This window comes from Lampetra planeri, chromosome 8 (assembly GCF_965212315.1).
Source record: "Lampetra planeri chromosome 8, kcLamPlan1.2.h2, whole genome shotgun sequence".
NCBI classification, from domain to species: domain Eukaryota; kingdom Metazoa; phylum Chordata; class Hyperoartia; order Petromyzontiformes; family Petromyzontidae; genus Lampetra; species Lampetra planeri.
The window spans coordinates 14,853,965-14,881,936 of NC_136114.1; the positions used below are offsets into that span (position 1 = coordinate 14,853,965).

At 54.7% G+C, this 27,972-nt stretch overlaps 1 protein-coding gene across 1 annotated transcript; it reads left to right on the forward strand.

Annotated features, from left to right (window-relative positions):
• Positions 1–607: 607 nt before the first annotated feature.
• SHISAL1 (shisa like 1) lies at positions 608–27,872 on the forward strand. The gene is made up of 5 exons (XM_078597154.1): positions 608–1,038; positions 15,499–15,668; positions 16,090–16,303; positions 17,615–18,052; positions 23,971–27,872. Coding segments are annotated over exons 2-5 (720 nt in total). The 5' UTR covers positions 608–1,038; positions 15,499–15,601; the 3' UTR covers positions 23,972–27,872.
• The last annotated feature ends 100 nt before the right edge of the window (positions 27,873–27,972 follow it).

Sequence of the window (27,972 nt, forward strand, 5' to 3'; positions counted from 1 at the left end):
AGGTTCATAGCGCAGCGCGCTAACCGCTACACTACCGCTCCCACACACACACCGACACACACACACCGACACACACACACCGACACACACACACCGACACACACACACCGACACACACACACCGATACACACACACATATTTTGTTGGAGATCCTCGTTGAACAACCCAAATCGTTTCGCGACCTTCGTTTCTCGAGATAAGAGCGGAATGACAATCATCAGGCGCGCGCAGTGCGCATGCAGCGAGTGGTTTAAATTCGCACGCGAATGGAATCCACGCGATTTCTGGTCGCGCCGCGCGTTGCGTTCGGCACAATGTCCGACGTTTCGCTCCACATGCTTGAGACCCGCTGCCCCAGAGAGAAAGGCGTCCTGGCTCGCACCAACCGCGGACTTTAACGACGACAGCAAAAAAAACCTCGTCGCGCGCCTCGTCCTGCGAGGGCGAATGCAGTGCCCCCCACCCCTCCTCTCCCCACCCCTCCCCCTCAGTGTCTCTTCGCCAGCCCTGCTGGAATCTCATCTGTTTACATTCCGGCCCCGTGGTGAGCCTGCCCCCACAGCCCCCCCCCCCTCCTCTCCAAGGCTCGGCAGTAGGAAGCGGCGGAGTCTCGGGCGGGGAAGGTCGCGACGCGTCTCATCGCCCCGCGCGTGCGGCCGGCGGCTCAGCGCAGCCGAGCCGGCAGCCGCAGGGAGAGTGTGAGCCAGATACCTCGGCTGTCCGGACACGCACAGAGAAGACGCCTCGGCTGTCCAGACAGACACAGAGAAGACGCCAACCGAACGAGCGGCCCGGCGAGCACGCCAGAAACCAAACCGCCAGTCACCAAGTTAGCGTCTCAGCTAGCAAGCCAGACAGCTACCCACAAGTCAGACAACCAGACAGTGACCAAGTTAGTTAACTAGTTACCAAGTTAGTTAACTAATTACAAAGTTAGTTAACTAGTGAGCTTTCCCAGCCACACGACCGCTCAGCGATCCAGCTGCGTGCATCGCTGAAGGTGGATTGCACCGCCGCTGCCGATGACACTGCTACCGGTAACGTTGCTGTTGTTCGGTTGTTTAGTTGTTGTTGGTGCTGATTATCGCGCCCGTGGCAGGCAGCGAGCGAGCGAGCGAACGCGCTCTGAACGCTGCGGAGATTGCTGCGTTGGGGTGAGTGTAGGGCTGGGTGGCGCCGCGGTTAGGGGTACACGGACGTAGCATGTATGTGTGTAGTATGTATGTTGTGTGTATGCATGTTGTATGTTTGTTGCGTGTGTTGTATGTACGTATGTTGAACTTCTTTCGCACCGTACGCAGCCTAATCGGAGGTGCGGGGGAAAGACGACGAAACTAAAACACAAACTGCAGTTTTAAAGAAACGAGTTTTCACTCGAGATGGTGGCGATTTAAAAGTGCAGAGCTACAGTGGCTTCCTAATATCGGAAGGAAGGGCGTCCCAGACGGCCACAGAAGCGCATCTGAAAGCGCGCGATGCAGTGGCCGTCGTCTTTGTAGATTTGTGGTTGTGGGTCAGGGCTCGGTCTAGCATTGGGATCACAGTCAGTGCTCGGGTAATGGTGATGATTATGGTCAAAGTTCAGTGTAGAGTTGGGGTCAGGATTTAAACTGGGTTTCGAGGTAGGGCTAGGCTTACAGGGTCATCACGTTTAGGACTCGGGTTAAGATTGTAGTTAGGGGTAGAGTTATAGGCTCACAGGGTTGAGGCGAGGGTTATGACTATCGGGGTTGGGCGGATACGGTTAAGGATCGGGTTACCGCGTAGGCCTCGTGTCGGCTCCCACACACGAGCGGGCCACGCGGCCCCCACGTCTCGCGCTCGCTCCGGGTTCAAAGAGAACCTCTCCCCGTGTCGCCGATTCGTCGTGAGCCCCTGCGGGGTCACCGCACCGCCCGACTCTCCAATTAGCGCGGCGCGTGCAGTACAGAGCAGCTGCTGCTGCTGCTGCCAGGGCACCTGCTGTTACACAATCCGCGTCAGCCTACTCGGTGGTGCTGATAATAATAATATCCACGTTGGCCGGAGGGAGCGGTGGCGCAGCGGTTAGCGAGTTCCAATTGTGATCCCGTGCCGAGGCGAACGTCGGTGGCGAGTGATATCTGAAGCACCCCCCCCCAACTCGCCCCGCCTTTCACACGAACCCGCGCTGACCAGCGTGGCGAAGTATGCTCAGACAAAGTAGACAAGCAACATGTTACGGGGAGGCCTTCATGCACCAGTGGATAGACAAAGGCTCGGATCGAGCATTTTCACGTCACTCTCCCCGTCTTTAGGCAAGGTCGCGCCACGCGCGCGGACAGCACAGGTACCACGCGAGCCCGGGGTTCAGTGGCGTGGTTGGCACGGGTCCCGGTGCCAGGAAAGATATGGGACCCCCCAGCTAAATTCCTCCCCCGCCCCCCCATAAAACCACACCCCTCCCCCCACTCAACGTAGCCCGGGGCATCTGGGTCCCTCTGGCCCGTAGGCGCAGTGCAATGTGCCCCACCTGCACCCCCAACATCTACGACGTCAACTTAACCATTGGGGAGCGATTGTCTGGCTCTGTGGGCCTCTTGAATTAACACTGAACCCCTTGGGTAGCCTTAGTTTGGCTCTGTGGGCCTCTTAAATTAACACTGATCTCCTTGATAGCCTGAGGCTGGCTTTGTAAGTCTCCTGAATTATTACCGAACCGTTGGGCACCCTGTGTCTGGCTCTGTGCGTGAGCCAGAGTGATTAACACTGCAGCCCATGGTGTAATGTGTGGTTGGCATGTGCCCCGGGTACGGTACAAGGAAAGGATTTGAGGCCCTCATGCCTAATGCCTCCCCCCCCCCTCTTGGCAGCCCGGAGTCTGGGCCCTTCTGGTACGCGATCTCCTGTGCAGTTTCACCGCTACGCCACCATTACTCATCGTCAAGCCACAAAGACAAATATCCTCCCTCCCCGTATAGCCTTAACAGACTGTCGGGGCAAGTGCTGTTAGCGAGCAGCGCCTATGAAGGCCGGCGCGGCACACGAGGGGGTTGGTGGCCAGTCACCGAGCCGCACGCTCCGAATACACCGACACCGATTCCTCGTTACTATTCAACTGCTCGGATGTCTTTTTTCATTTATACTTCTCGCGAGCGCGTTTGGAACCTCTGCAAATCACGTTAGGAGATGGCGAACGCGATTCGTTACCCGGGGGGGGCGGGGAGGGGAGGGGGCGCACGCGGCAGAGGGAGCGCGCCGGTGAGAGTCGGGCACTTTACGGCGCTCCAAATCGAGGCCGCCCGCGACGGCTGTCACAGCCTCGCGATGCCTCGCCCGGGGTAATTTCCCAGCTTCCAGAGGACGCAGACAACACGCGGGGTTCTACGCGTGGGGGTGGAGCGTTGGCGAAGCGGTTAGCGTGCCAGGGCGCGCGCGCCGACGCACACCTCCAATTGTACGGCGCGAAAGAAGTTCAACGTGCGTTCTGTACACACGTGGTGAAGTATGGTTCAATCACCCCAGCGGTGTGGGGAAGCCTTCATCCAGCAGTAGATTGACAATGGGATTTACGTGATTAGTATTATACACAAGACGACAAAGATCCCCCCATATGGTCAGAACGGACTTTTGGGCAAGGGCTGTGAGCGAGTAGCACCGATTAAGGCCTGCACGGCACACGAACGGGCCCGTGGCCAGCACCGCGCCCACACGTCTTTGAGCCCCCAGTGGCGATGTTTACACACCGCACCAGGTACTCGTTTGAGGCCCAGAACCGGTTCAGATAATCGTCACTGGGTGTTGGCCGTGAGCAGGAATCGAACTCGGGTCACTGGGTTCGTAGCGCAGCGCGCAAACTGCTACACTACGCACACATACATCTAAATCTTGACTAAAAGCTTTCATGACTGCAGTAATTCGTATTGTTTGGGTCTTTCGGTAAAGTCACGTAGATAGGTTCAAAGCAAATAACAAAAAACGACGACGTTTAGATCACAATAAAAAAACTACAACGTTTCGATCACAAAAACAAGCGATCGTCATCCTGACGATCGCTTATATTGTGATCATCCTGACGATCGCTTGTGCTGTGATCGAAACGTCGTAGTTTTTTGTTATTTTTGTTATTTTCTTTGAACCTGTCTATGTGGTTTTGCCGAAAGACCCAAAGAATACACACACATCTACATAAAAACATCTACACACACACATCTACACACACACACACATCTACACACACACACACATCTACACACACACACATCCACACACACACACACATCTACACACACACACACACATCTACACACACACACATCTACACACACACACATCTACACACACACACGCAACGTGCATACGCCGTGATCAGGGGGCGATTTGTTGTCGGAGTGAAACGACGCCTCGGTGCTGGTGGCAGTGATAGTGTCCTTGTTTACGGACGGCGAGAGATGTTTTACGATGCCCGTGCGAGACGGCCTTCTCTCGACGGACTCTCTCCTCCTGATTACCAACACATCGAATTTATTTCTCTCTCTCAACAACCTAAATAGCTATCGATTTCATCTTGGCTTTTAACCTCCCCCCTTATCTTAAAATCCATCCATCCATCTGAATTATCAACTTATATCGAAGCCCCTAGAATTCCCATCTATCCGCGCGAGCACCGATTTACAACGCCGAATCTATTTTGGCGAATCGTTGGGTGGAGCGGTGGCGCGGTGGTTAGCGCGCTATCGTGATGAGGTATGGTCATACGACACCCATGACCGACAGCTGGGGAGTTATTTATACAGCAGTGGATTGACACGGGTCGGTAGGTTATAGTTGATATTGACATCTCACCAATCGCTGAACTACGATTGTGCCAATCGCCTATCTTGACAATACTTGACATCCCCTTTGCCAATGCACTTATGGATGAAGTCCTACTCGCACCATATCAGTCGGGATGTGTGACCATGCTTCATCACGCTGGTCAGTGTTAGTTTGATGAAAGGGGTGGAGGGCTGCCAGATGCTAGCCGTGGCCGGGAATCCAACTGAGGTGGGCGGCCTCGTATGGCGTTCGCGTTCACCGCCGCGCCGCCCTTTCACCTCATCCCCGCATCTGCGTCGCGAGCCGCCGCGCTGGGCGGAGGGGACCACGTCGGGTGTGGGCGTCGCTCCACCGCCCGCCGGCTCCCGGCTGGCGGTGGCATCGCCACGGCACCCACTGTGACATCGGCCTGCCGTGCCACGTGAGCGAGCGAGCGGTGGCGGTTTGAGTGCCGGGGGCCGCTGCCGCCGCGATATTTCGGGGCAGCACCGCTGACGGTAATGGGCCGGGATCAGTGGGGTGGGAGGAGGTGGGCAGGGGGTGGGGGCAGAACAATCCCTCCTGGCCCTTCACAGTAGAGTCATGGATGTCCACAGTTCTCGCCAGGCCTTCACTGCCTGCACTGGCCCTTGCATGTTCCTCTCTGGTCATTCCCAGTGCTTCTTGATCCTTCTTAGGCCTCTCCGCTCCTTTGTGGTCGTCCCTGACCCTTCGGTACTCTCGATCCTCCTCAATCCTTCCTGGCCTTCCTTGGAGCTTCTTGGGCCTCTCTATCCGGTCACAGCCCTCCCTCGTACTTCTCCGCCATTCCTTCGTGGCGAGGGGCCGGGCAGGTGAATATCCCCATGGGCGTCTCCCCAAATCACACGATTGGGGTTGCACTCGTCTCGAGCAGTGGAATTTCCACATTGCTGTGGTAGAAGCCATTGTAATTAAACGGCGACGACTGCTCACTCAGCAGTGATCGGTCAGTATCTTATGGATCGCAGAAGGATGATCCGTCCAGTCGACTTCGACAAATATTTCCACTTACGACCAGCCGAGTCGGCGTCTGGAAAAAAAATGAAAACAATGCTTGCACTACGGCACACCACATCCAGTATACCCCCTCTCTGCGGCGGTGGCTACTGCAGGACTCGGCGCCGTGCCACCTACTGCAGCGTGCCCACAACCCGGCCGAGAAGTCAGCGAGAGGCCCAGCGCCGCTTGCGATCGTCATCTGGTCGCTCCGACAAAGATGGGCGCAAAAAAAAAAACCACTCCCATCTCCACCGGGGCCGAGGGAGTTTTTTTTAATTGTTTTGACCGTCGAGCCGTTGTCACGTGCAGCGACGTCCGGGCGACGTTGACAGATGCCGGAGGAACAACCCCCTACGGCTGGCGACGCCCCCCCCCCCCTCGTCTCGTCCGAGACGTCGTGCCCTTGGCACTGTCGCTCGCCAAATGTAATCTCGTTATTTAAGTGTCGCCGTCAGAGCGGAGGGGATATCGACGGAGAGCGAGGCACGGCCGGCTCGAAGGTCGCTTCCGTGCGTACGGTGCCGCGTACGTTAACGACGGTGATGTAGTGATCGTATACAAGCCACTTTGCGCAATACACTGCTGGATGAAGGCCTCTGTGGTGCTCCGACAGTCGTGCTGCAATTGTGAAATGTTCGCACACTTGGCCCCCATAGCTCGGTGGTAGGGCGAGCGGCTCATCATCCCTCCGGGGTTAATAAAATGAGCACCACCTAGTTTGGAATCCAACAGTGGTTTACCTAAGGATAAATTCGTCCCCCTCCCCCCACCCGGCATAGGAATGCGGAATTTCCACCACGGGCTCTGCAGGGGCTGTAAGCAAGGAGTGGAGCACCGGTGCATTTTTGGCTCGGGGTGACCGACGGAACTGGACACCGCCCCGCACTCACTCGGCAGGGGTCACGTGCGTGGATGTTTATTAACGTGGAATCCATTACGGAGCCCATTAATTACTCGGTGCGAGCAATGTGATTACTGAGATACGAGATCATTTCTCTTGCTCCTCTTCCCCGGCTAACGCCGCTCAAACCCAGACGCCGCAATCTGCGTGCTGGCACGCGTCGCCCTTCCAGTGTCCGCGCCGGAGGAACTCCCACGTGGCTTGGGGCCAACTCGGCCCCGAGTGGCCATACTTCACCTTGCCCCCCCCCCCTCCCCCATCGCATCGCCTCCACCAGAAGACGGACTCACGAGAAGCTGCCTGTGCGCTCTGGCGCCAGACTTGAAACATCGCTGGCCCGAGTGAGATTTGCTCATCGGCAGCTGTCCCCAGAGCCGTCCCCTAGGGTATGGCAAAATGGGGCGACCGCCCCGGTCCCCGTGCTTTAGGGGGCTCCGCACTTCGACGTCACGGTGTCAGATGTAAGACTTCCGCTTAAGTTTGAAGGCGTCGGGGGAGCCCGCACAGTGGGGTTCGCCCCGCCGGGTCAGTACCTTATGGACCCCGGAAAGACGACGCGTCCAGTGCCAAGGGCACAACATCTCAACCGGACAATCGCCTTCACGCAGGGAACATACAAGTGCAGTACAACAACGCGCTAATGCCGCACTGCTCTCTGCGGCCCACCATGTAGCCGAACGGCCGATCTCAACCTGTTATGCATGGTGGTCTCCCATGCAGCCACTAACCAGGCCCAATTCTGCTTGGAGCGGGTAGGGGGGTCAAAGGTCAGCAAACATCCCTGCTCAACCTGGCTCTCAACACGGAAACAGCCCATTAATCGATCGGCCTCGTGCTCTGGTGATGGATAAAGGGTCCCATTTTTCGAGACACACGCGCTCAGGACGGGTGGCATCGCATTGCGGGAAATTCATTTCTCGCTTTGTATTTTCCAGGTCGCTGGGGGACTGGGGATGTTCTAGAGGCAGGAGCCACATGGGCATTCGAGATGCGTTGTGCTCCAGGTGCAGAAATACTCCGTGGGTGCCTGGTAGACGGCAGTGGGTCTAGACACGGGACAGACGCAGCGAGGGAGTAACATTGGATGTTGTGTGCCGTGTGCAACGTTATATTTTATGGTGCCACTGACCCCCAAAAATACAATTTCGTTCAAAATACAAACGCACGAAGGATATGCAAACACAGCGCAGGCACCAATCGTGTCCAATTAGAAACGCAACGAGCTCCCGACAGCTGCTCACTTCTCACCCGGGCGATGTGCCCGGGTCAGCCTCAAACTAAACATGTCTGCACCCCACACACCACATCCAGTATACCACTCGCGCTGCAATGGCAGTGGCTGCTGCCTGGTGACGGCTCGCCCACCGTGGCTGCACTGTGGGTGATCAACACAGGGTAATAGAACCCGCGCAGTCCGAGGGTGTTTCACTCCACTGAAATCCAATAATAAAAATCCGTCATTTTCACAATTGGCTTAAGAGACGGATTTTATCCGATTCAATTTCCACCGCACGTGGCGCACCGTCCATTTATATATTTATATATTTTAAAGCAGGCGCCAGCAGGACGCAGAAATGGGACGGAGGCCCCACACCGTGTTGCCTGTGTCACCCGGCTGGGGCGAGCGACGTTAGCACCGGCACGGTGTGGCCGGTATCGCACCCGGCCGCCTTTGTCTCCCCCAGTGGCCTACGCTCTCCCACGCCGCCACGAGACAATTCCGTGTCGTGCGAGCGATGAAACATCAACCGCTGCACCCAACACCACCGCCCCCCCCCCCCGTCATAAAATACCACTAATCACGTTTACTTTTTATCTTCAGAGTCGTCGTCGTTCATGCAAATCGCACTTCTCGCGATTGTTGAGGATCCACGGACGAGCAGGGAGGGCAGCAGCAGGAGCCAGGTGGCGGTGGAGAGCCGTCGCTGCCAACGATTGCCCAGGCTCTGCGGTCCTCTATGTATTGAGATGATATGTTCAGACAATCAGTGAGTGGTTACACGCGCGGGAGAAAGCCTTAGCAGCCGGAGAAACCCCACACGTGCAAGGGGGCAACACTCTATCCCGTAGAGAAGGGAGGTGCGTCCATCAGCCACAAGGGGGCACACCGGAGCACTTCTTCCACTCAAACTCCCGTCCTTTCCAGACGGAAAAATTGTCGTGGTTTTTCTCCAGATTTTGTCATCCAGGTTGTGCCATCGGTTCCACACCCCAAGACGTAGAGTCCATTCGGAAATCTCTCTGCAATTCAGCTCGCTGGGCTCACCAGGGACTCAGCACTGCTCATTCTACCATGGTGGTGAGATGTTAACTTCCTAGCCTGGTATACAGGACGTCGCGAGTTTGATCCCGACCCTGATGCCTGTTCTCCCCGTGGTCGCGTGTATTTTTATCCGGGCCCTCCGGTTTTTCCCTCCACATTTAGAAACACGCGTTTAGAGTATTTGGCTGCTATATATTTTGATACGCCACTTCGTGTGAGCTATCATTTGTGACCAGCTCGCTTCTGAAACGGAGTTACATCGCTCAGTGGGCCTTTCCTGGTAAAATGAAGCATAGTTCAGTTGTAGAGTCGTCTAAAATCTGTGCGACACCGAAATTGTTTCCGAGTAATTCCATCCTTTCGCACTTTATTTCATCCGCTCTACCGTTTACGGAAAGGGAAATAAAACACCTGGCACGTGGCAGAGTGGCGGCGCGCGCCGTTTACGACCGTCGGATCTCAAGGGCTCAGCCGCCGCTCGCGTGCACGCGGAAGCTGTGCCAGTGAGACCGTCAGGGCTCGGAGTAAAAAACCCATTCGAGGGCTGAGAGGAGCCACACTTAATCAACCCGCCGGCAGCCCGAACGCATGGCCCGCCAACCGCGAATTCATGAATATTACATGGCTTGCAAGTTGCCAAAATTCATCCGCCAGTGCCCTGTCATTTGTAACGGCATGAAAGTCAAGCATATTTAATTTTGTTCAGGCGATTTCTTTATCTCTATTATTTAGATTGTTATTTTCGCTTTGCCATGGAGAATGGAGATGGGTGGGCAACGTCGTACGTCCCTGCCACTGGTGTCGAGCGAGATGCAGCACAGGGTCGCCTCGTGGAGATGCGTTGCTGACGGTGACGCGCGCCTCGTGGGACACACGAGAGACACGTGGCTGCTTGAGGATGTATGCTTCATGGATCACGTGGCTTTGCGAGACCACGTGACTCACTGACATGTGGCTCGCGAGACATGTATATATCGTGGCGACACGTGACCCAGAGACACTCGGGTTCACAGCGCTGCACAAGCTGCCATCTCCCAACGGACGAGCAAAACCCTCCGCTCCGCCTCTTAAAGTCGAGCAGTCCCCAGGGCTCAATTTTAGCCGGGTCAATCCGCGTCGACGACCCGGAGAGTATGTGCGCGCCCGGTACACTGCATCCAGTATACCTCCACGTCTGTGTCCGGCTGCTATTAGGTCACGTGCCACGTGCCACGTGCTCCAGTCTACCACCGAGACTATCCAGCCGTGCCATGGTAGCAGCGGTGGCTTTTTTTTGTTTGTCTTGGACAGTTTTGCCCTCAAATCGCCATGCGCACAACTTGTCGCGAATGGAAATTAGCAAGGGGGGGGTAGGGGGGAACAAACAAAACACAATTACCGATCACCCTTCATCATTGTCATCAGCATCAGTAGCCATGATCAATCCACTGCTGGATGAAGGCCCGCCACCCCCTTTCCGAGCTGCCCACTATCCTTTCACGATCCTACGATGATGTAATAAAAGGGCCCCAGCCCCATCTCTGCATGCGCGCGGATTTCAAATCGCTCCATCTCCACGGAGCACGTCCGTCTCTGGAGCTTATTCCCTCCTCCCTTGGCGCCGCCACTCCGTCGTTAATCCCGACCGCCGGCCGTGAAGTGAGCCTGCCCTGAGCCCCACTCCTCTCACCAGTGAAGGAGAGGGCGGGGGGCGGGGGGGTATAAAACAAAAGAATGCAAGCCGACTGGGAAGCAATTCACCGTTTGCATCTCGACGTTCACGTGCCAGAGATTCGTGCGATATTCTTCGCGAGTCGCAGCGTCAGCCGCACTCTCCCCCGGCCCCTTCCTGCCGACTCCTTCAATTAACGGCAGCGGCCTCACCCCCTCCCCAGGGCAGCGCAGCCAGACTCGATTATCGCGCGCTCGCGGGGACGCGGCTTTGATGTTGACGCTTCGTTTAGAGCGGGGCTTTATTTCGCACCAAATATTTGTAAAGATCGGGTCCGCTGGTAGACCGCGGTATGCAGGCGGCGCGTCGTCACGATTAGCAACCGCGGACGTTGTAGCAAGAGCCGTCTTGGACGTGCCGTGCCGGGTGCAGACATATTGTGGGCAGCCGAGCCGGCTAGAGAGCCCGGTGCAAAGCGAGCAGCTGGGGCGAGGAGCTCTTTGCGTTTGTATTTGGACAGATGCAGCTGAGATTAAGCCCCGTTTAACACGTAGGCTTTCGCGACCAATATTATTCATAATAAAGGTTTTTGGGTTAGATCGCGTTATTTATAAATGTGTCGTAACCCTCCACCGCCAGAATTCTAAAGAATTGCCGGATGATGCTGGATGTAATTACCAGCGAAACGTCGTACTACTCAAAAACTGTAAATGCTGTGGATTCACGCTTCAACACACCGGTGGGCTAAAGTAGTGAACTTTTTGTCTTTAGTCAACGTGACACATTTTTTACTGTTTGGCCGTGTCGGGTGGTGGAGGGTTATGACACATTTATAAATAACGCGATCTAACCCAAAAACCTTTATTATGAATTAAGCCCCGTGTACATGTTACGAGTCATGTGTCTCTATGCAAGTCTATTAGCGTCTGTGTATTTCTATGGGTCTCTGTGCGAGTCTTTGGAACTTTATGCGAGTATGTTATATGTCTCTATATAGATCGAGTGCAAAGTTTCTCACTAAATATTTAATCGGGTCACGTGGCTAATAGTAGGCCCAGCCATTACAGCAATAGGCATACTTGAAGTGGTGTGCTGTGTAAGATAATGTGTTCACCGATCCGGACAGATTTGGCTGATATTGAGCCCTGGGGATGAAGATTTTTCCACTGACGATGAAGTGTAACGTGGGAGATTTCTTGAGAGAATTTAAATTTACAGCCTCCTTTGTCACGAGACCGCTGGATGAGGGCCTCCCATAGCCGTGACAGTCATGGATACTTCTTATTGGTTCTTTCGGTAAAGTCACGTAGAAGGGAAGTAATAAAATAATAAAAATTAAACATAATAAAATAATTCTCACGACGTTTCGGCCACAACGCAAGCAGCCGTCCTCAGGTAAAGACCAGGTCTGTTGGGGAGACAGCGTCTGAATGATTTATTATGTTTTATTTTCATTATTTTATTACTTCCCTTCTACGTGACTTTACCGAAAGAACCAAGAAGATGAACCCTGCAGTCACGAAAGTTTTAAATCGAAATTTAAATCATGGATACTTGTCTGACCATGCCTCGCCATGCTGGGTCAATGTGGGTTCATCATGGTGAGGGAGAGAGAGGGGTGGGGGGGCGGACCCAGGACAGGTTCATATATTGCTCTCCACTGATATCAGCTGTGGCCGGGAAATGTATATGTGTTGAACTTCTTTCGCACCGTACGTAGCCAACTTTGCTAATCGGAGGTGCAGAGCAGGGACAACAAACTGAACACAAAAATATATTCTAAAGAAATTATCTTTAAATCTAGATGATGATTTAAAAGTGCGTAGCTCCAGTGGCTTCCTGATATCGGAAGGAAGAGCGTTCCAGACGGTCACAGAAGCACATCCGAAAGCGCGCGATGCGGTGACCATCTTAAATGAACGCAGGTTGACGGGTTCGTAGCGCAGTGCGCTAACCGCTGCACCGCCGCTCCCCAGTGAACTTATTACACGGAGAAATGGGTTAATAAAAATTATAACGTGGCCCTTTCTTTTTTTGTGTTCCCCGCCACTGAGAGGAAGGAAATATCGACACGCCGGTCCAAATAGCCTCCTTCACATCGATTCTGTCGAACCGACATCCCGCAGCGTTCAAGCGTTGCGACAATCCACAGAGATGAGAGGTCTCATTTTTCAAGGAGGCCCTGGGCTACAGAGACAGCCATAGGCGACCAGGTCCGACGTTGAGCGAGAGAAATCGCGCGACACCACAGAGGTTACATCTCAAAAAGGAAGAGGAAATCTCTCAGCTCAAACCTACAGAGGAGGTGATAATTGGGCGTTGCTCATCTCCTGCCCGGAGCCAGTGGTGCAAGTTCCACGTTCCTATGGCAGGGAGCGATAGTCGCTCTCGATAAGGACAAAAACTGTTGACTTCCCGAAAAAATGGTATGTATTTTATCGACCCCCAGAGGGGATGGTGGGCCGAGCCGATCCCGGAATCGCGATTTGAACGACTCGCAACCTTCCAAAAGGTTAACTAAATTAATGGCAACAAGGCTGACGAGCAAATCATAGTGTTGTATCACCCAGTGGTAATAAAACAACACAGCAATAAATAAGATAAATTCAGGATATACAAAGTGATCCATTTATTGATACCCAATGAAAGTGTGCATAAATTATGGGGGAAACTACATTATACATTTTCAAAACCTCTATGCGTCTCCCATTAAACCCATAAACGCTTACCACGTCCTCTTACTCCATCCCTATCCACGCTGGCTGACACAGCCGTCACATTATTTAATCACCTGCTGCAAAAGGGTCAATACAAGTCAGCGGAGTATCTGTAAATGGATCACCTCCGTGTTACACAAAGTAATTCATTTTGCCGACGAGGGAAGAGTGGAGTCGCCGAGTCGGCCTTTCCACTGCAGCGCTGGCGCCGCGGAAATGAGAGGGCCGTGTCCAAATCGTTCCATCACCGACCCCAACCCTAACACCATCCTTTAAGTTGACCAAATCCCTATCCCCCAACGCTAGATCTTAAACCGATACAGAGCCCAGACCCCGTCTCTGACTGGATCCATAACCCTATCCCTCACTACAAATATATTGCCGACTCCTAACCTTGTGCCTAACCTCTTCCCTAACCGTTAACCCTAAATCTTAACCCCATTCCTTCCCAAACCCCATCTCTAATCCTAACCCGAACCCAATGGAAGTGATTCTCTGCCCCAGTGACCCCGAGCCAATGCAGGAAATTCCACAATCCCGTGGCAGGAGTGAGCCTGCCAATCGGATACCCGCCGTTGAACACGTAAAAAAGCGGTACAACGTTTTATCGGCCCCAGGAGGGATGATGGGCCGAGTGGTGGATGCCTGCGATCACGATTTTAACTCGCCGACCTTTCCATCGCGAGCCGCGGGAGCCAAGAGCTCAGGTGTGGGCCCAGGTGTGGGTGCTGACGGGCGACGCGTGATGCGTAGCGCGTGTGTGTGTGTTGCGCAGGTGCGTGTGTGTGTGCGGCCACGGAGAGTCATCGTCTCTCTGCGGTTCCCTCCCCCATGCACGGGGGAGTGGGTGGGGGGGGGAGAGGCGACGCGGTGACGTTTCTCGCGATCTGTTGCTGCATGCGCGCAGCATTCAATTCAATTTCAGAGGAAATTGGAAAAACGTCGAGTTTATCGCATGCGCACACACACACGCACACGCGCACACGCGGATACACGGACCGTCCTTCAGTCGCTATTACTGAACGTTTCCAACGCACAGCCCCATCCCATTGTGCAAAATGTGTACGCACGCGCGCACAAAGACAAAGGAACTGCGTAGGCTGTGCAGGCAAGTGCTTTTAGCGAGCACCTTTGAAGGCCAGCAAGGTACACGAGGTGACGGTGTGGCCATGAGCCACAACCTTTGACTCCCCAAATGCCAACGTTTTCACACACCGCACCAGGAACTCGTTTAAGGCCGAGTCATCCTAGGAGTAGCCCGGGATTTGTTCAAATAGCCCGCCGCGACGCTCGGTGGCGGCCACTCGTGGGGTCCGACTCCCTGCTCGGTACTTGGAGTGCCGACGCTCGCACGCCGTACCCAGCCGCTCGCCCCCTGCGCTGGCCGTCACGGAGCTCCGTTGGCCATCGAGGTAGACGCCCCCGCCCGCCCCCCCTTCCCCCCCCCCCCCCCGAGGGCTTTGTGCGAGTTCAGAAACGCGCCACTGGGGCCCCCAGCACAGCTACGCGTGATGCGTCAGCGACCCGCGAACCCCGGCAGACGGCGACGTGGAAGCAATCTCGAAGGCGAGGCAGTTTCCCCTGGGATACATTTCAACCTCGTAACGCCGAGCGATTTAAATTCTTATTCGTAATCATCATCATCAGCCGTGGACAATCCACTGCTGGACGAAGGCCTCCACACCGAGCCGCCGCCCCCGCCGCCCCTCACGTTTCTGCGGTGTAACAATCCACATGGCACCGGCTCACACGCGCCGCTTTCATCGCTCCATCTCGCCGTCGGACGTTCCCTCTCGGACGCCGCGTGCGTTCCGACCGTCGGCCATCGCCCCCCCCTCGAGTTACGTGTCCCGTCCACCAGCGGGGCCCACGTGATATGTCACGGACCTGGGGTGTACGTTCTCGCGGCCGCGTGCTCCTATTTACAAACTCTCAATGCCATCCCAATTGTGCGTCAACAGACGAATCCAGATTGCCAGCGAGCGAAACGGGGGTGGTGTTGGGGTGGGGCGTTGTGGTGGCGGGCGGGGGGGGCAGCAGAGGGAGGCAAGGGTGGAGGCGGGACGCGAGCCGTCCGTCCCCGCTTCGTTCCGAGTTCCACATCGCGCTCGGTGCACGCGGCACCCAGTAATTGGTGGCTTCGCGCCAACTGAACCGTTCCCATTTCAGCGCGGTGGCCACACGGAGGAGGAGGTGGCGGCGGCAGCGACGCGTTCGGGCGCGGACGGACGTGCGGCTGTGATGTCCTCCGACCCCGACGCCTGACCTCACCATGACGAGGGGCCTGGCCAGCGCCGTCACCGTGGCAACGGCCCTGCTTTGCGCTTTGATCGTCGGAGGTGAGGGCCGCGCGGTTCAGCCGCGGCGGGGAGACGCGCGGATGGCGCGTGGGGAGGGGGGGGGGCGTTTGGTGGGAAGGGCTGGGGAAGGGACGGGTGGTGACCGTACACCGAGCACGTGCCCTTCATGGTCCCACACAAGCGCCGCGGCAACCAAATCACGGTTCGCTCGCGAGGAGCCCCCACTGCGTTGGGGGCGTTGTTGCCATCGTGCTGCTGTGCGCGACGATTCGGCACGAGGTCCGAGGTTTCGACACACGTGCCAGGAGCCTCCTTCAGATGAGAATAGAGATAAAAAAACGAAAAGTCGGCCAATACGACACACGGACCCAACTGCAAATACCGGACATGCGGAATTTCAGGCGCGTGACATTAACGAGGTCCCCCCTATCCCCAACTCCCGCCTCGGTAACGCGCGCAGGGCTGGGCGCGTACCACCGCGTGTGCGAGCCGTACACGGACCACGTGGACAAGTACCACCCGGGCTTCCACTGCCCGCGTCTCTCCGACGACAAGGCGCGTCTCTACTGCTGCCGGCGCAGCAACGCCACGCTCAAGTACTGCTGCAACGAGAGCGAGTTCCAGCACGTCATGGCCATCAACCTCACCGCCGACGCCGTGGCCTACGGGCACAAGTGAGTCGGGGCCCTGCGTCGTGGGGACCTTCCGTATATACGTTGAACTTCTTTGGCACCGTACGTAGCCGATCGTGCTCGAGGGAGGTGTGCACGGGGAGGAAAAGTGGAAGCTGCCCACGTGGATTTCATCAATCACTCCGTTGAGAATTTGCGCGGTTTTTGTTTTATTCCTGGAGCAAGCGCCGTTGATTTGTGTACGGAACGTTTGGACTATCGATTGCATCGGCGGGGCTTAATTTATCGCTGTAAATCTTCTGGGGGGGGGTCGCTCGTAGACTGGAGTAGGCCCAGAGGCAGCGTAGAGAAGGAACTGGGGGAATGGTGGACGTGGTGTGCCGGGTATGGAAATAAGTGACCCGGTTTAAATTGCAGCACGCCCTGGATGAGTGTACAAAATAAATACGACGAGGTGACACCTGCTGCAGCTGGCATCTCAAGTGTGTGTGTGTTGTGTTTGCGCTTAATAGTAACGGGGCCTATTCGGTTCAAATTGACAACTTGGATTCTAATGGTAGGTTTTTACCCATTTAACTGGTACAAAACTGACACCTTTATTCAAGGCATCATGTTTGCAATGACCACAACACAAGTAGTCAATAAAGCAAACAAAAAGAAGCAACTCTGATAAGGATAATAATATGCACTGTCCTTGAAGTTGATTGCTGTCTCGGGTGTGGGCCAATCAACTTCAAGGACAGTGCATATTATTATCCTTATCAGAGTTGCTTCTTTTTGTTTGCTTTATTGACTACTTGTGTTGTGGTCATTGCAAACATGATGCCTTGAATAAAGGTGTCAGTTTTGTACCAGTTAAAAGGGTAAAAACCTACCATTATATTTTGCCACTGGTAAAAGAGATCTCATAGTGTAAACTTGGATTCTGTCGCGCTGTCAAACGTTTGCCAGTTAACTTTCGGAGCCATCCCCTTTCCACGTGACGCGCGACGTCGTGAAATGACATCACTACACGTGATATCGTCACACGCGTGATGTCATATCACGACGTCGCACGTGCGTGGTATAACATCACCACGTTGGCCACGTTGGCTGAAAGGCCTCATCAATTACCGTTGGTATTGTACCGCCAGGTCTTTGGGCATAGCCCTGTGATCGATGTGGCCGGTTACCTACAGGGCAACAACAGAATTCCACGCGAACACTTCACTTGGATAAGATCCTCCCTGCGAGATTTATCATGAACCCTGCCCCCCACCTCTACAAACGAACAGAGTCGGCCCAGAGCTAACGCACGGGACGATCTCGCCCCCGCCTCTCCTCCCCACCGTCTCTTCCCCTCCCCCGCCACAGCAACTACGGCGGCCTCATCGGCGTGTGGATCTACGGCCTGCTGATGATCACCCTCGTGGCCGTCGACCTGCTCTTCTACTGCACCACCAACTACGAGCTGTGCCGCGTCTACCTGGCGCGCTGCGGCCTGCAGTGCCTCTGGGGGCCCGGCTGCCCCGGCTCGGCGCAGGCCAACGCGGCCGCTGCGGGCTCGCCGGCGCTCGGCCCCGCGGGGCCCGGCAAGGGCGGGGCGACGCCGTCCGGGGCGCCGTCGGTCTCGGCGTCGGTCTCGGCGTCGTACTCGGCGGTGCCGGTGGCCGCGCCCCCGATGCCGGCGCCGTCGGTGGTGCCGCTGCCCGTGCCCACGACGGCCACGGCGCTGCTTTTGACGCAGCCGCGCTCCGCGGTGACGACGGCGCCGGGCTGCTCGGCGCAGGACGCTGCGGCGTCGCAGGCGTGGTGAGTGCCGGTTCGGCGGCGGAGCACGGCACCTACGGCTAACGCCGGCGCCGGTTCTAAGCATATCGCTGTGTTGAACTTCTTTGGCACCGTACATAGCCAACCGCGCTAATCGGAGGTGCGGGGGAATGACAAACTAAACACAACAAATGGTTCTAAAAAAGTGAATTTGTCGATCTAGATGATGATTTGAAAGTGCGTAGCTCCAGTGGCTTCCTAATATCGGAAGGAAGAGCGTTCCAGACGGCCACAGAAGCGCATCTAAATGCGCACAATACGGTAATCGTGTTTGTAACACACTCACCCCGGTTCTAACCCCAATCCTAACACTGACCCGAGCCCTAATGCTGATGATAACCGTGTCCCCAAACCCATCGCAAACCCGCACCCGGGTGCTCGATTCCGTACCAACTGAAGCCCCTGTGAACAACGACATCCATCGTTGGTGCAGCGCTGTGGTCACAAAGTCGACTGCTACGGTCTCAGGCGACGGTCCAACGACGACGTCGTTAACGCGAGAGGCGGAGGAATAACGGGGACGGTTTTGGACGACGACGCTGAGTCGCAAAGACGAGAAACACCGCGGTGACCATACAACCCCCTCTCCACGCGCTCGATCCTCCATTCGCTTCACCCTCCACGCACACCACACACATTCAGGGTCGGGGGCTGAGCAAATTATGTATTTTTTGGTCCCCCACTTTTCAATTGACCGGCCGGTGGCTCCAGCGGTAGAGCAAGCGGTTGACTCGGCCCATCATCGCTTCCTTGGGTGGGGGGTCAATAAAGTGGGGAAGTCACCCATGCTTGATATATTGAGACTCGCCCCCACCAAATTCGGAAACGCGGAATTTTCCCACCACTGGTTCAGGGCTCTAAACAGGAGTTGAGCACCAACGGCGGAATGCTCATTCGAGTCAGAAATCACTCTGGCTTCATGTTACTTTTAACTTTCAATATTTGAACTGGTGAGGTGACTGAAGAGTTACAAATAAGAGACAGAGATGTAGCAACTTGTTAAAAATACACGGGGCTCTGACATTTAGCTGACTTTTGGCACGCTCACATCGATATATATTTTTTTCTGAATCCGCGGGCCCCCTTTTAGCTACTTGAAGCCCCCGGCGTGTGGGCGAGCGAGCGGAAGAGACGCGACGCGATCCAACAGGCGCCTCCACAAAAATAATCCACCTGACCCGAACGAAAACACTCTTAGCAGGCAAGACAAATCCATTATTTACGTCTGTTTGCGTCATCATTGTCAGAGGCGGGAGGGAAACAAAACGCGGATTTGTTAAAAGTCCCTCGCCTCCACGTGGGGTCTTAAACGTCACGGAAACAGGTGAAAGGCGACGGTGCAGCTCCGCAAGTTCCTGATCGAGCCACTGCTGCCGGAAGGGCCTCCCCGCATGAGGGAGCTCTAGAGAGAGCCCCTCTGCACGGGGGTCAGACGTGTTGAGAGAGGTGGGAGTGCCCGCACTTCACCTCACCATGCGCGGCCTCACGAAGGACTCCCTGCGGTGGACCCATTCACACTGCTGGTTGGACCGAGGCAGGGGGATTTAGGAAACTTTGCCCCCATTGTTTCAACTGCCGCGCTGGGAGATCGAACCGGGGACCGCTGGATTCCAGCTCAGTCCCGCAGAGGGCGAGGAGTGTGGGGAGGACAAGGCGCACATCACGCCCTGCCGATACTCGTGATGCCATCCTCTTAGCGACTGACCATCAGAGATGTGGCATCAATTTGCACTAGGGTTAACAATACATTTGCTTTGTATTATCATAAATCCAATGGCCCATCTTCAAAGCAGATGTATACACTAAGGCCACAATGTCATTGATGAACGAGTGCAGGGGTTTCAGTTTTCAGTTTCATTTACTAGGTATAACCCTCCGAGCCATGCGGCTCTTGACTCGGGTGCAACCGCAACAAAACAAAAACATGGACAAGAAACATCTGAAAGTGACTGCACGCAACAGAAAAATCCAGGAAAAAACAGCAAAGTCTTCCAGAAAAACACCGCATTTCAACGCTGTGTGCAAAAATCCCAGTGGGATGCAAGTCAAACAATAACAACCATCAGACAATTTAGATTAAAGTTATCAAGCTAACTCTGCACTACAACAAACAAACATGGCTAAACCAAAACGTTTTCAAAATCACCAAAATAAAGCGATAAAAACAATGTAGCAGTGATCATAGGAACTGTGATTCAAATTTAACAATAAACGATATACGTACGATGTACGATATACATAACATGTACGACCAAACTGTGCTTGTGCACCACTAACACTGCAGTGTCGTCCAATCTGATTATTATTTTTATCAGCCATTCAGTCGTCCGTTCCGCTCGGACGCCGAAGCACCACGTGGCTCCCGTGGGTTTGGCCAACGGCTGGAAAGATACAAAAAAATATATTAATTTATATTTTAAAAGAGATAATTACACTTGGGGCTCAATGCCATCAATGCAAATGATGGAGTAGCCAATATTGCAATGATCGTAAGGTCAACAAACAGGAGTGAATCAATCCTCACGACGGCGTTGCAATGCACTTGTAGCAATTGCCGGGGCGTTGAACACGATCGTGCCGCGCGCGCCAACGACAAAAATAATTCACGGTGCACTGCAGCCCAACGTGGCGGTTCAATAGCCGCAAGTCGATAATATCTACGGATCGTGTCAGACTTAGCTGCGAGTTTTGTTTACATTCTCAGTAAACAGTTTTGAACACCTAAATAAATCTGAATTTATATATACATATTTATCTGGGTCGGCCTCATATATATATATTTAGGCCCCATTCTGTGTTCGTCCTCGTCCATGGTTACACGGTGGCGAGATGTTAACTCCCTTGCCTGGTGCACAGGAGGTCGTGGGTTTGAGCCCAACGCTGACGCCTGCTGTATATTTGGAGTTTGCGTGTCGTGGATTTGGCTCCTATGCATGTTCACGTGATAAGCCCCGTAATCGGGATATCATTTGTGGCCAGGTCGTTTCTAACAAAGAGTTATAATAACTCAGTGAGTCTTACCTGGTAATTTTTTTTTTAAGTTGCTAGTTTAATTTTACATTGTTCTGACCAGGGATCTGTTTCAGTCGGAGCTATCCAGGGCTGAGTTCCAGAAACGTATATCCTGGTGGTGGGGGGTGGGGTTTGGGAGGGTCCATGGAAATGAAGTTTTGGTCCTGACGTCCTAGTGAGGGCCCTCAGAGCCGCGGTCATCCCAAATCATCCTGGCCTCCAGCAGACATCGACAAGTTGTTGATGAGGTAGTGAGATGACAGAAGAGAAATGAAGACAAGATAGAGATGGGAGAGATTAATTGGCCTCGGGATAATTATCTCGTTATGTTTATTAGGACTTGGGAATCCCCCCCCCCCCCCCCCGATATTTAATGCACCCATAATTTCTCCTATAAATCTCCAAGGCCCCTTGAGTTGCTTGGGGGTCCCGATGTTTGCTAACGCCCTGACCACGCGGCTTAAGCCCAATCCCCCCCCCACCCGGCCCCAGCCCCCACCCTTTCCATCCATCCCTCCCCTTCTCGGTGAGAGATGCTCTGCTGTCCCGTGCAGAGAGAGAAACGCACACCCACTCGGACGACCTTGAAGACCGTTCACCTTAAAACTTAATTACTTAGCCTCTCACAGACACGCCGCCGCCGGAGCGCGTGTTAATTTCGCGGAGCGTGTTAGAGGCCCCCCCCCCCCCACTCGCACGAACGCGCCAATAAAAGTTGCTTTATAATGCAGCAGATTCCTCTCCGGCTTCTCCTTCGCAAACGAGGGCGGCCCGGCCCATCGCGGTGCACCTGCCGTGGGTTCGCTACATTTATTCCGGCAGTAAATTGGCACAGCTGCCGTTTTTTTTTTGCTTAACGTTTTCCGGCGCGTTCGGTGCACAGGTGCGCACAGAGGTGACCCTTCGTTGCTTTAAACTGTTTGTGTTGGAGCAGGCACTGTCAGCGAGCGCCTATCAAGGCATGGGCAGCGCATGAGTGGCCGGGAATTGAACTCGGGTCGCCGGGTTGGCGGCGCAGTGCCCTAACCACTAGGCCACCGCTCCTCAAGACACGCAAACCCCCCCCCCCCGACACACACAAAGACAAAGATCCCCCGTATAGCCTGCTCAGACTGTTGAGGCAAGTGCTGCTAACGAGCACCTATCAAGGCTGACACAGCGAACAAGGGGGTGGGGTGGCCAACACCACGCCCGACCGCCTTTGTCTCCCCAGTGGCGATGTTTACACACCGCACCAGGTACTCATTAAGACTGAGTCGACCTAGGGAAGGCCCATGACCGGTTCAGATAATCGTCACTGATGTTGGCCGTGAGTGGGAACCGAACTCGGATTGCCGGGTTCATAGCGCAGCGTGCTAACCGCTCCCAAACCGCTCCCCAACACACAGGTACACACACACGCACATAAACACACGCAGGTGAACACAGCACACTAATCATGACGCAACAGCTCCACCCTACACACAGGCACTCACGCACACAAGCGCGCACACACAGGCATGCACACACCCACAAACTCACACACAGGCATGCACACACAAGCACGGAAACAGGCACGCACACACACAGGCATACACACACAGGCATGCACGCACACCGCATTTTTCGTAATTGCTGGCACGCAAACGCCTTCAGGGAGCAAAAGCTTCTAAAGCTCGAGATTCTCGCGAGGAGCAGCGCGGCTCAGCTGCTGCCGCTGCCCTCGCCACCGCCGCCTTCCCAGGAAGATTTCAGGGATTTTTGTTGTTGTTGTTCGCGACCGTCCGATGCTGCTTCGTCAAATAATAATAATAAAAATGCAATTTATAACGCGCGCAAATTTGCGGACGTAACGGCCGCAACTCAGAGACGCGGAGCCAAGCTCAGAGTCACTCGAAAGCGTGGTTGTAGAGGTGAGTTTTTAAGTGTCTCTTGAAGGAAACGATTGAGGTGATGCTGCGAACGTGGGATTGCGTTCCAGACTGTTGGGGCAGCCACCGAGAAGCGGCGCATAGCCGTGACCATCCTGGATCTTGGTACCAAGCGGAGGTCGTGAGTCGCACTGCCAAGGCATCTGCCGTGTGCTCTGCTGCAAGTCGTCAATAATGAAAAAACCCCGCAGAGATCCCGCGACGAGCAACGCCCGCCGCTCTCGCTACGGGAAACATCACAAACCCGTGACGGGCTCCCAATGTTGTCCCTCCACCAGACGTGGGGCTTGCGTAGTCGTCGCCAACTCGCCGCCGCGTGACCCGCGCTTCGCTCGTGTGCGTGCCACGTCCACTTGCGCTGCGATACGAAGCCGCCAACCTGCGTCCACAACTACGGCAGTCGCTGCATCACACGCGGCGCTTTCTGATGCGCTTCTGCGGCCGTCTGGAACGCTCTTCATTCCGATATTTGGAAGCTCGCTGGAGCTATGCACTTTTAAATCAAGATTGGAAACTAATTTCTTTAGAACTGCTTTGTGCGTTTAATGTGTTGTCCTATTCCCCGCTCCTCCGATTAGCACGGTTGGCTACGTACGGTACGAAAGAAGTTCATCGTGCATACACATATATACGTTTGTGTGTGCTCTCTCCCTGTTCGTGCAGAGTTTGAATGAGTGTGTGCAGTTTGTGTATCTCTCCTTTGTCTGCATGGGTTTCCTCCAGTTTCCTCCCGTAGCTTAAATACCATAACATTTAATTGTAATTGAAGAAAAATATCCCATTATTAAAAAAATAGTCACTTGCAATTCACTCAATTGGAGATTACTAAGACAGCAGCAGCAGCAGCAACATCGCCCCCTACTGCGAAAACCTGGCAGGACCCCTCCTGGATGCTTTATTGGGTAAACAAGTAGAATGATGATGATGATGATAACATTCACAATAAGCCTTCCTGCTCTCCCCTCCCGTATCTTGCAGACACGGCGAGCCCGCGGTGGACTGACTGACGATCGGGCGCAACGTGCTCACGGCGTGCGTGCACCACGACTCGACTGCTCCCACAGTGGCCCGGAGACAACACCACGAGCGGGAGGAGGGAGAGGGGGGGGGGGGGGACGCTGCGCTACCCATCGTGGCGAGACAGGGCCACCCAACAGGGCCACCCCCATCAGGGCCACCCAACAGGGCCACCCAACAGGGCCACGCCCATCAGGGCCACCCCCATCAGGGCCACCCCCATCAGGGCCACCCGATCCGGGTGTGTGGCGTTGGAGCCGAACCGCAGCGAGAGATCGGGGAGAAGTTGCCGGAGTTGTGGCTCGGTGATGACGTGTGGACACGCGTTCAGGAAGAGCCCGCAGTTGAAGTCGCCTCGTGTGTCTCCCTCCCTTCCCCTCTCTCTCTCTCTCTCCCTGTAAGTCGAAGCACCTTTGAGAGACTGAAGTCAACATCTGGAAAAATCCGTTTAGGAAATCCCCACAATGCTCACAGCTTCATTCCTCACAGAATTGTATTTTTTAGTCTAGAGTAGGTGGTGCGTGAATAGTCGTAGCCACAGTCATAGCGGGAGAGGGATACTGGATGTGGTGTGCTGGGTTCAGTGGCAAATAAAGGCCGTGGCGGCGTCTCCGGCACTTGGACTGCAGGAACGCCGCGCTGACCGCGACCAAGAACTTCATCTCCGATGGATCGACGCTCACCCACGTACACGATCTGTGTGGAATCAGCAGAGGTGCTTACTGCCCGAACCTGATAGCACAGGTGTATTGCACAGGAGGTCCTAATGCTGTTGTATAATGCCAGAAATAGCAATGTGCTTTCATTCTGCGTATATATATATAGACAAAGATCCCCCATATAGCCTTTAACACTGTTGGAGCAAGTGCTGTTAGCGAGCACCTATGAAGGCCTGCACAGCACACAAGGAGGTAGTGTTAATGTTTACACACCTGACCAGGTACTAATTTAAGGCCGAGTCGACCTAGGGGAGACCCACGACCGGTTAAATATCCGCCACTGTTATTGGTCGTGCACGGGAAACGATTTCGGGCTGCCGCGTTCGCAGCGCAGTGCGCTAACCACCACGCCACCGCTACCCACGTACGCACGTAGCCCTCTCCAAACACCTTTCTGGGTTCGTGCCACGTGTCGTTCGGCACGACGTCCGACGTTTCACTCCACGTGCCAGGAGCTTCTTGAGCAGTGGTTCTTAACCTGTGGTGCCCGCACCCCCTGGAGGTGCGAGATGCCCTTTCTGGGAGTGCGAGACATGGACGGTTTTTTTAGAAGGTAAATAATCGAAACTCACTTTGTTTCATCAAACCTACATGTGTTTATTGACATTGTACATCTTTTACGATTGAGAACCAAAGGGGTGCAAGGCTGCAGTAAAGGTTCAGAACCGCTGTTCTTGAGGAACTCTGTTTAGAGGGTACATCGGAGAGCGATACCGCAGAGACACGCACACACGTGGCACTTGCGCGCGCACACACACACACGTGTGCGTCTACGTCACACACATACACGCAAAAACCTCTTGACGGTTTCACGCAACGCGTCCATTGGCTCGCCTTGAGTCTAGACTCTGTAGTTTGCTGTCCATCGTCACTCACGGTCGCTATTTATTACAACGTGAATGTTCTGCAGTTCACAGCCCAGCGTACACGCGGGCCTATTTACAATCCCTCTAGAACGGCTAAGGGCTGGTCTGACTTAGCGCCGGTGCACCCTCAAACAGACGTGTGATTTTGTATTTGCGTAATGTGTGCGTGTGTGTGTATATATAGAGAGATAGAAGCCCGCGGAGAGGCTCCCTAATCAGCCCAAAGCAGTAATCGCTTCCGTTCTCTCCTCCCGCGAGGTGCTGAACACGATTTAACGAAACGGAGTGAAACAAAAAAAAACCCCCCCACGAAGAAACACGCGCGCACGATTCGCTTTGTGAACGCGGCTGAGCCGCTTCCCACCTCCTCGATCACTGCGCCACTCACTCTCGCGGTCCGATTCAGCACCACCAGCGCGGCGGACAGCGACAACAACGCAGAGACGCCAAATCATTCCGTCGACGGACGGAGCACAACAAATCGCACTGTGAGGCCCCCCCCCCCGCCCCCCTACTTTTAGAAATTTGATTTAACTGAAAGGCCACTCCCGTGAGGGCCACGTGTCTACGACCACACGTGTGCCGCACTGTACGTTGCCCTGCTTCGTGGCCCAAGCGCTCGTCCCAAGGGGCCCAGGGCAGAGGAGGTTGTGGCAGCGTCATCGACTCTCACCCGAGGTGGCAAAGTGTCGGAGACACACCGGGTCACTCTCACGCACCTGGCGATACTCCTATCCTGGACCCGCGAGATCTCAGCTGTTTAAGCAGAACATACTTGAAGCCTGGTCTCAATGCATGGCCCATAAACTTCTCAGTGGAGTAGGCGATCACATTAACTTTCCTTTGGCCATATAAAGATATCGGTCCTCCTAAACGTATGCCAATCGGACCAAATGACCATGAATATGCCCGATCTAGCCAGATCTTGAAAGCTAAGCAGGGCTCCACCTGCAGATTGCGCGTGGGCCGAGTTCAGTGCAGCAAAGTTCACTGTTGTACTGTGATGTGCTCCAACGTCTGTGCTCCTTACAGTCACCAGCCTCCCTTGCGTCTGCAGGGGAGGTGATATCAAAAACAAACGATTACCATCATCAAACCTTCGCTCACCATCGCTTTGCCGTGTGGCCATACCATCCCCCACGGTGAGTGGAGGCGCTTGTCCAGCAGTGGAGTGACAATAAAGCAGAGGAAGAGTTGATGTGCTTGTCCAACGGGCCATCATCGGCGGTGTGCACCACCACCAAGGTGTCCCCCACCACAGTCGGTTTGGTACCCCCCCCCCCCAGTGGCACAACCGGGCTGGGGCCCGCGGGCCGCCCGCATGGGCCCACACGCCCCACTACAGAGAGAGGGGGGATTAAACACCCCCCCCCTACCCCACCAGGAGTCGTGTCCACTTCCACCAGGCTACCTAGTCAGAACGATGTCCTGCTCAAGCGAGCATTGAGAGGCAGTGGTGATTAGTTCCCGTGATGAGCCCACGTGGACATTCCTCATTTTCTATGGGCGTGGAGAGAGTCTATTCACATAGGACGACCCACTGTTGTCTCCACCAATAAAGCGGTACCCGTTTTATCGAACACATCCCAAAGGAATGATGGGCCGAGTCAAACCCCACCATGCGGAAACCCACCAGCTAGGATTTGCAACTCGCAAACTTGCGATTGTGAACCGCTCGCGCGATACCACCGACGTTTCTCCACCTAGCTTGGTACCGGCCCCTGCTTTGGGCCGTCTGTGTGTGTGTGTGTAGATTGGGCCGTGCGTGTTGGTTGTGGCAGCGAGACCACGTCCGCTCGTCGCCGTGCAGAACACGGGCCCTCAGAGTGCCTCTCGTCGCCGTCTCGTTCGCGTGCAATAATTAAAACTCGTCTCGTCGGTCGATGTTCGTTTACACCGAATGGCGCGACAGCCAGGGCTTCATTTCTCTCCGCATGTTTTCCAGGTCGCTGGTAGACTGGAGCCGGTGCCGCGTGACTGCCGCAAATAGCCACAGTCCGTAGGGAGAGGTGTTATACTGGGTGTGGTGTGCCGGGGTGCGGGAAATCTTTTATGGGTCGCTGGTAGATGCAGCAGGTGGCCACAGCCTGTAGCGAGAGGTGGTATACTGAATATGGTGTGCCGGGGTGCGGGAAATCATTTCCAGGCCACCGACCCGGCTGAAATTAAGCCCTGGTGACAACTGATTCATGAATAATAATAATGATGATTATAATAATAATAACGATGATGAGATACACTACTATGTATAGCACAATAAAGTCAAGATGTGTGCAGACCGCAGCGTGTTGTGGACGTGACTCGGGCGACGCTCATCAAGACGCGACGCCGGCGCTCATCGATAGGAGCTGCCGAGCGCTCGGATTATTTCTCGCGGG

Bases quoted from the DNA above. Each gene is read 5' to 3' on its own strand.
- SHISAL1 (XM_078597154.1), top strand. From the start codon at position 15,602: ATGACGAGGGGCCTGGCCAGCGCCGTCACCGTGGCAACGGCCCTGCTT. The intron at 15,669-16,089 runs GTGAGGGCCGCG...TAACGCGCGCAG, and splicing joins TTGCGCTTTGATCGTCGGAG to GGCTGGGCGCGTACCACCGC. The intron at 16,304-17,614 runs GTGAGTCGGGGC...CCCCCGCCACAG, and splicing joins GCCGTGGCCTACGGGCACAA to CAACTACGGCGGCCTCATCG.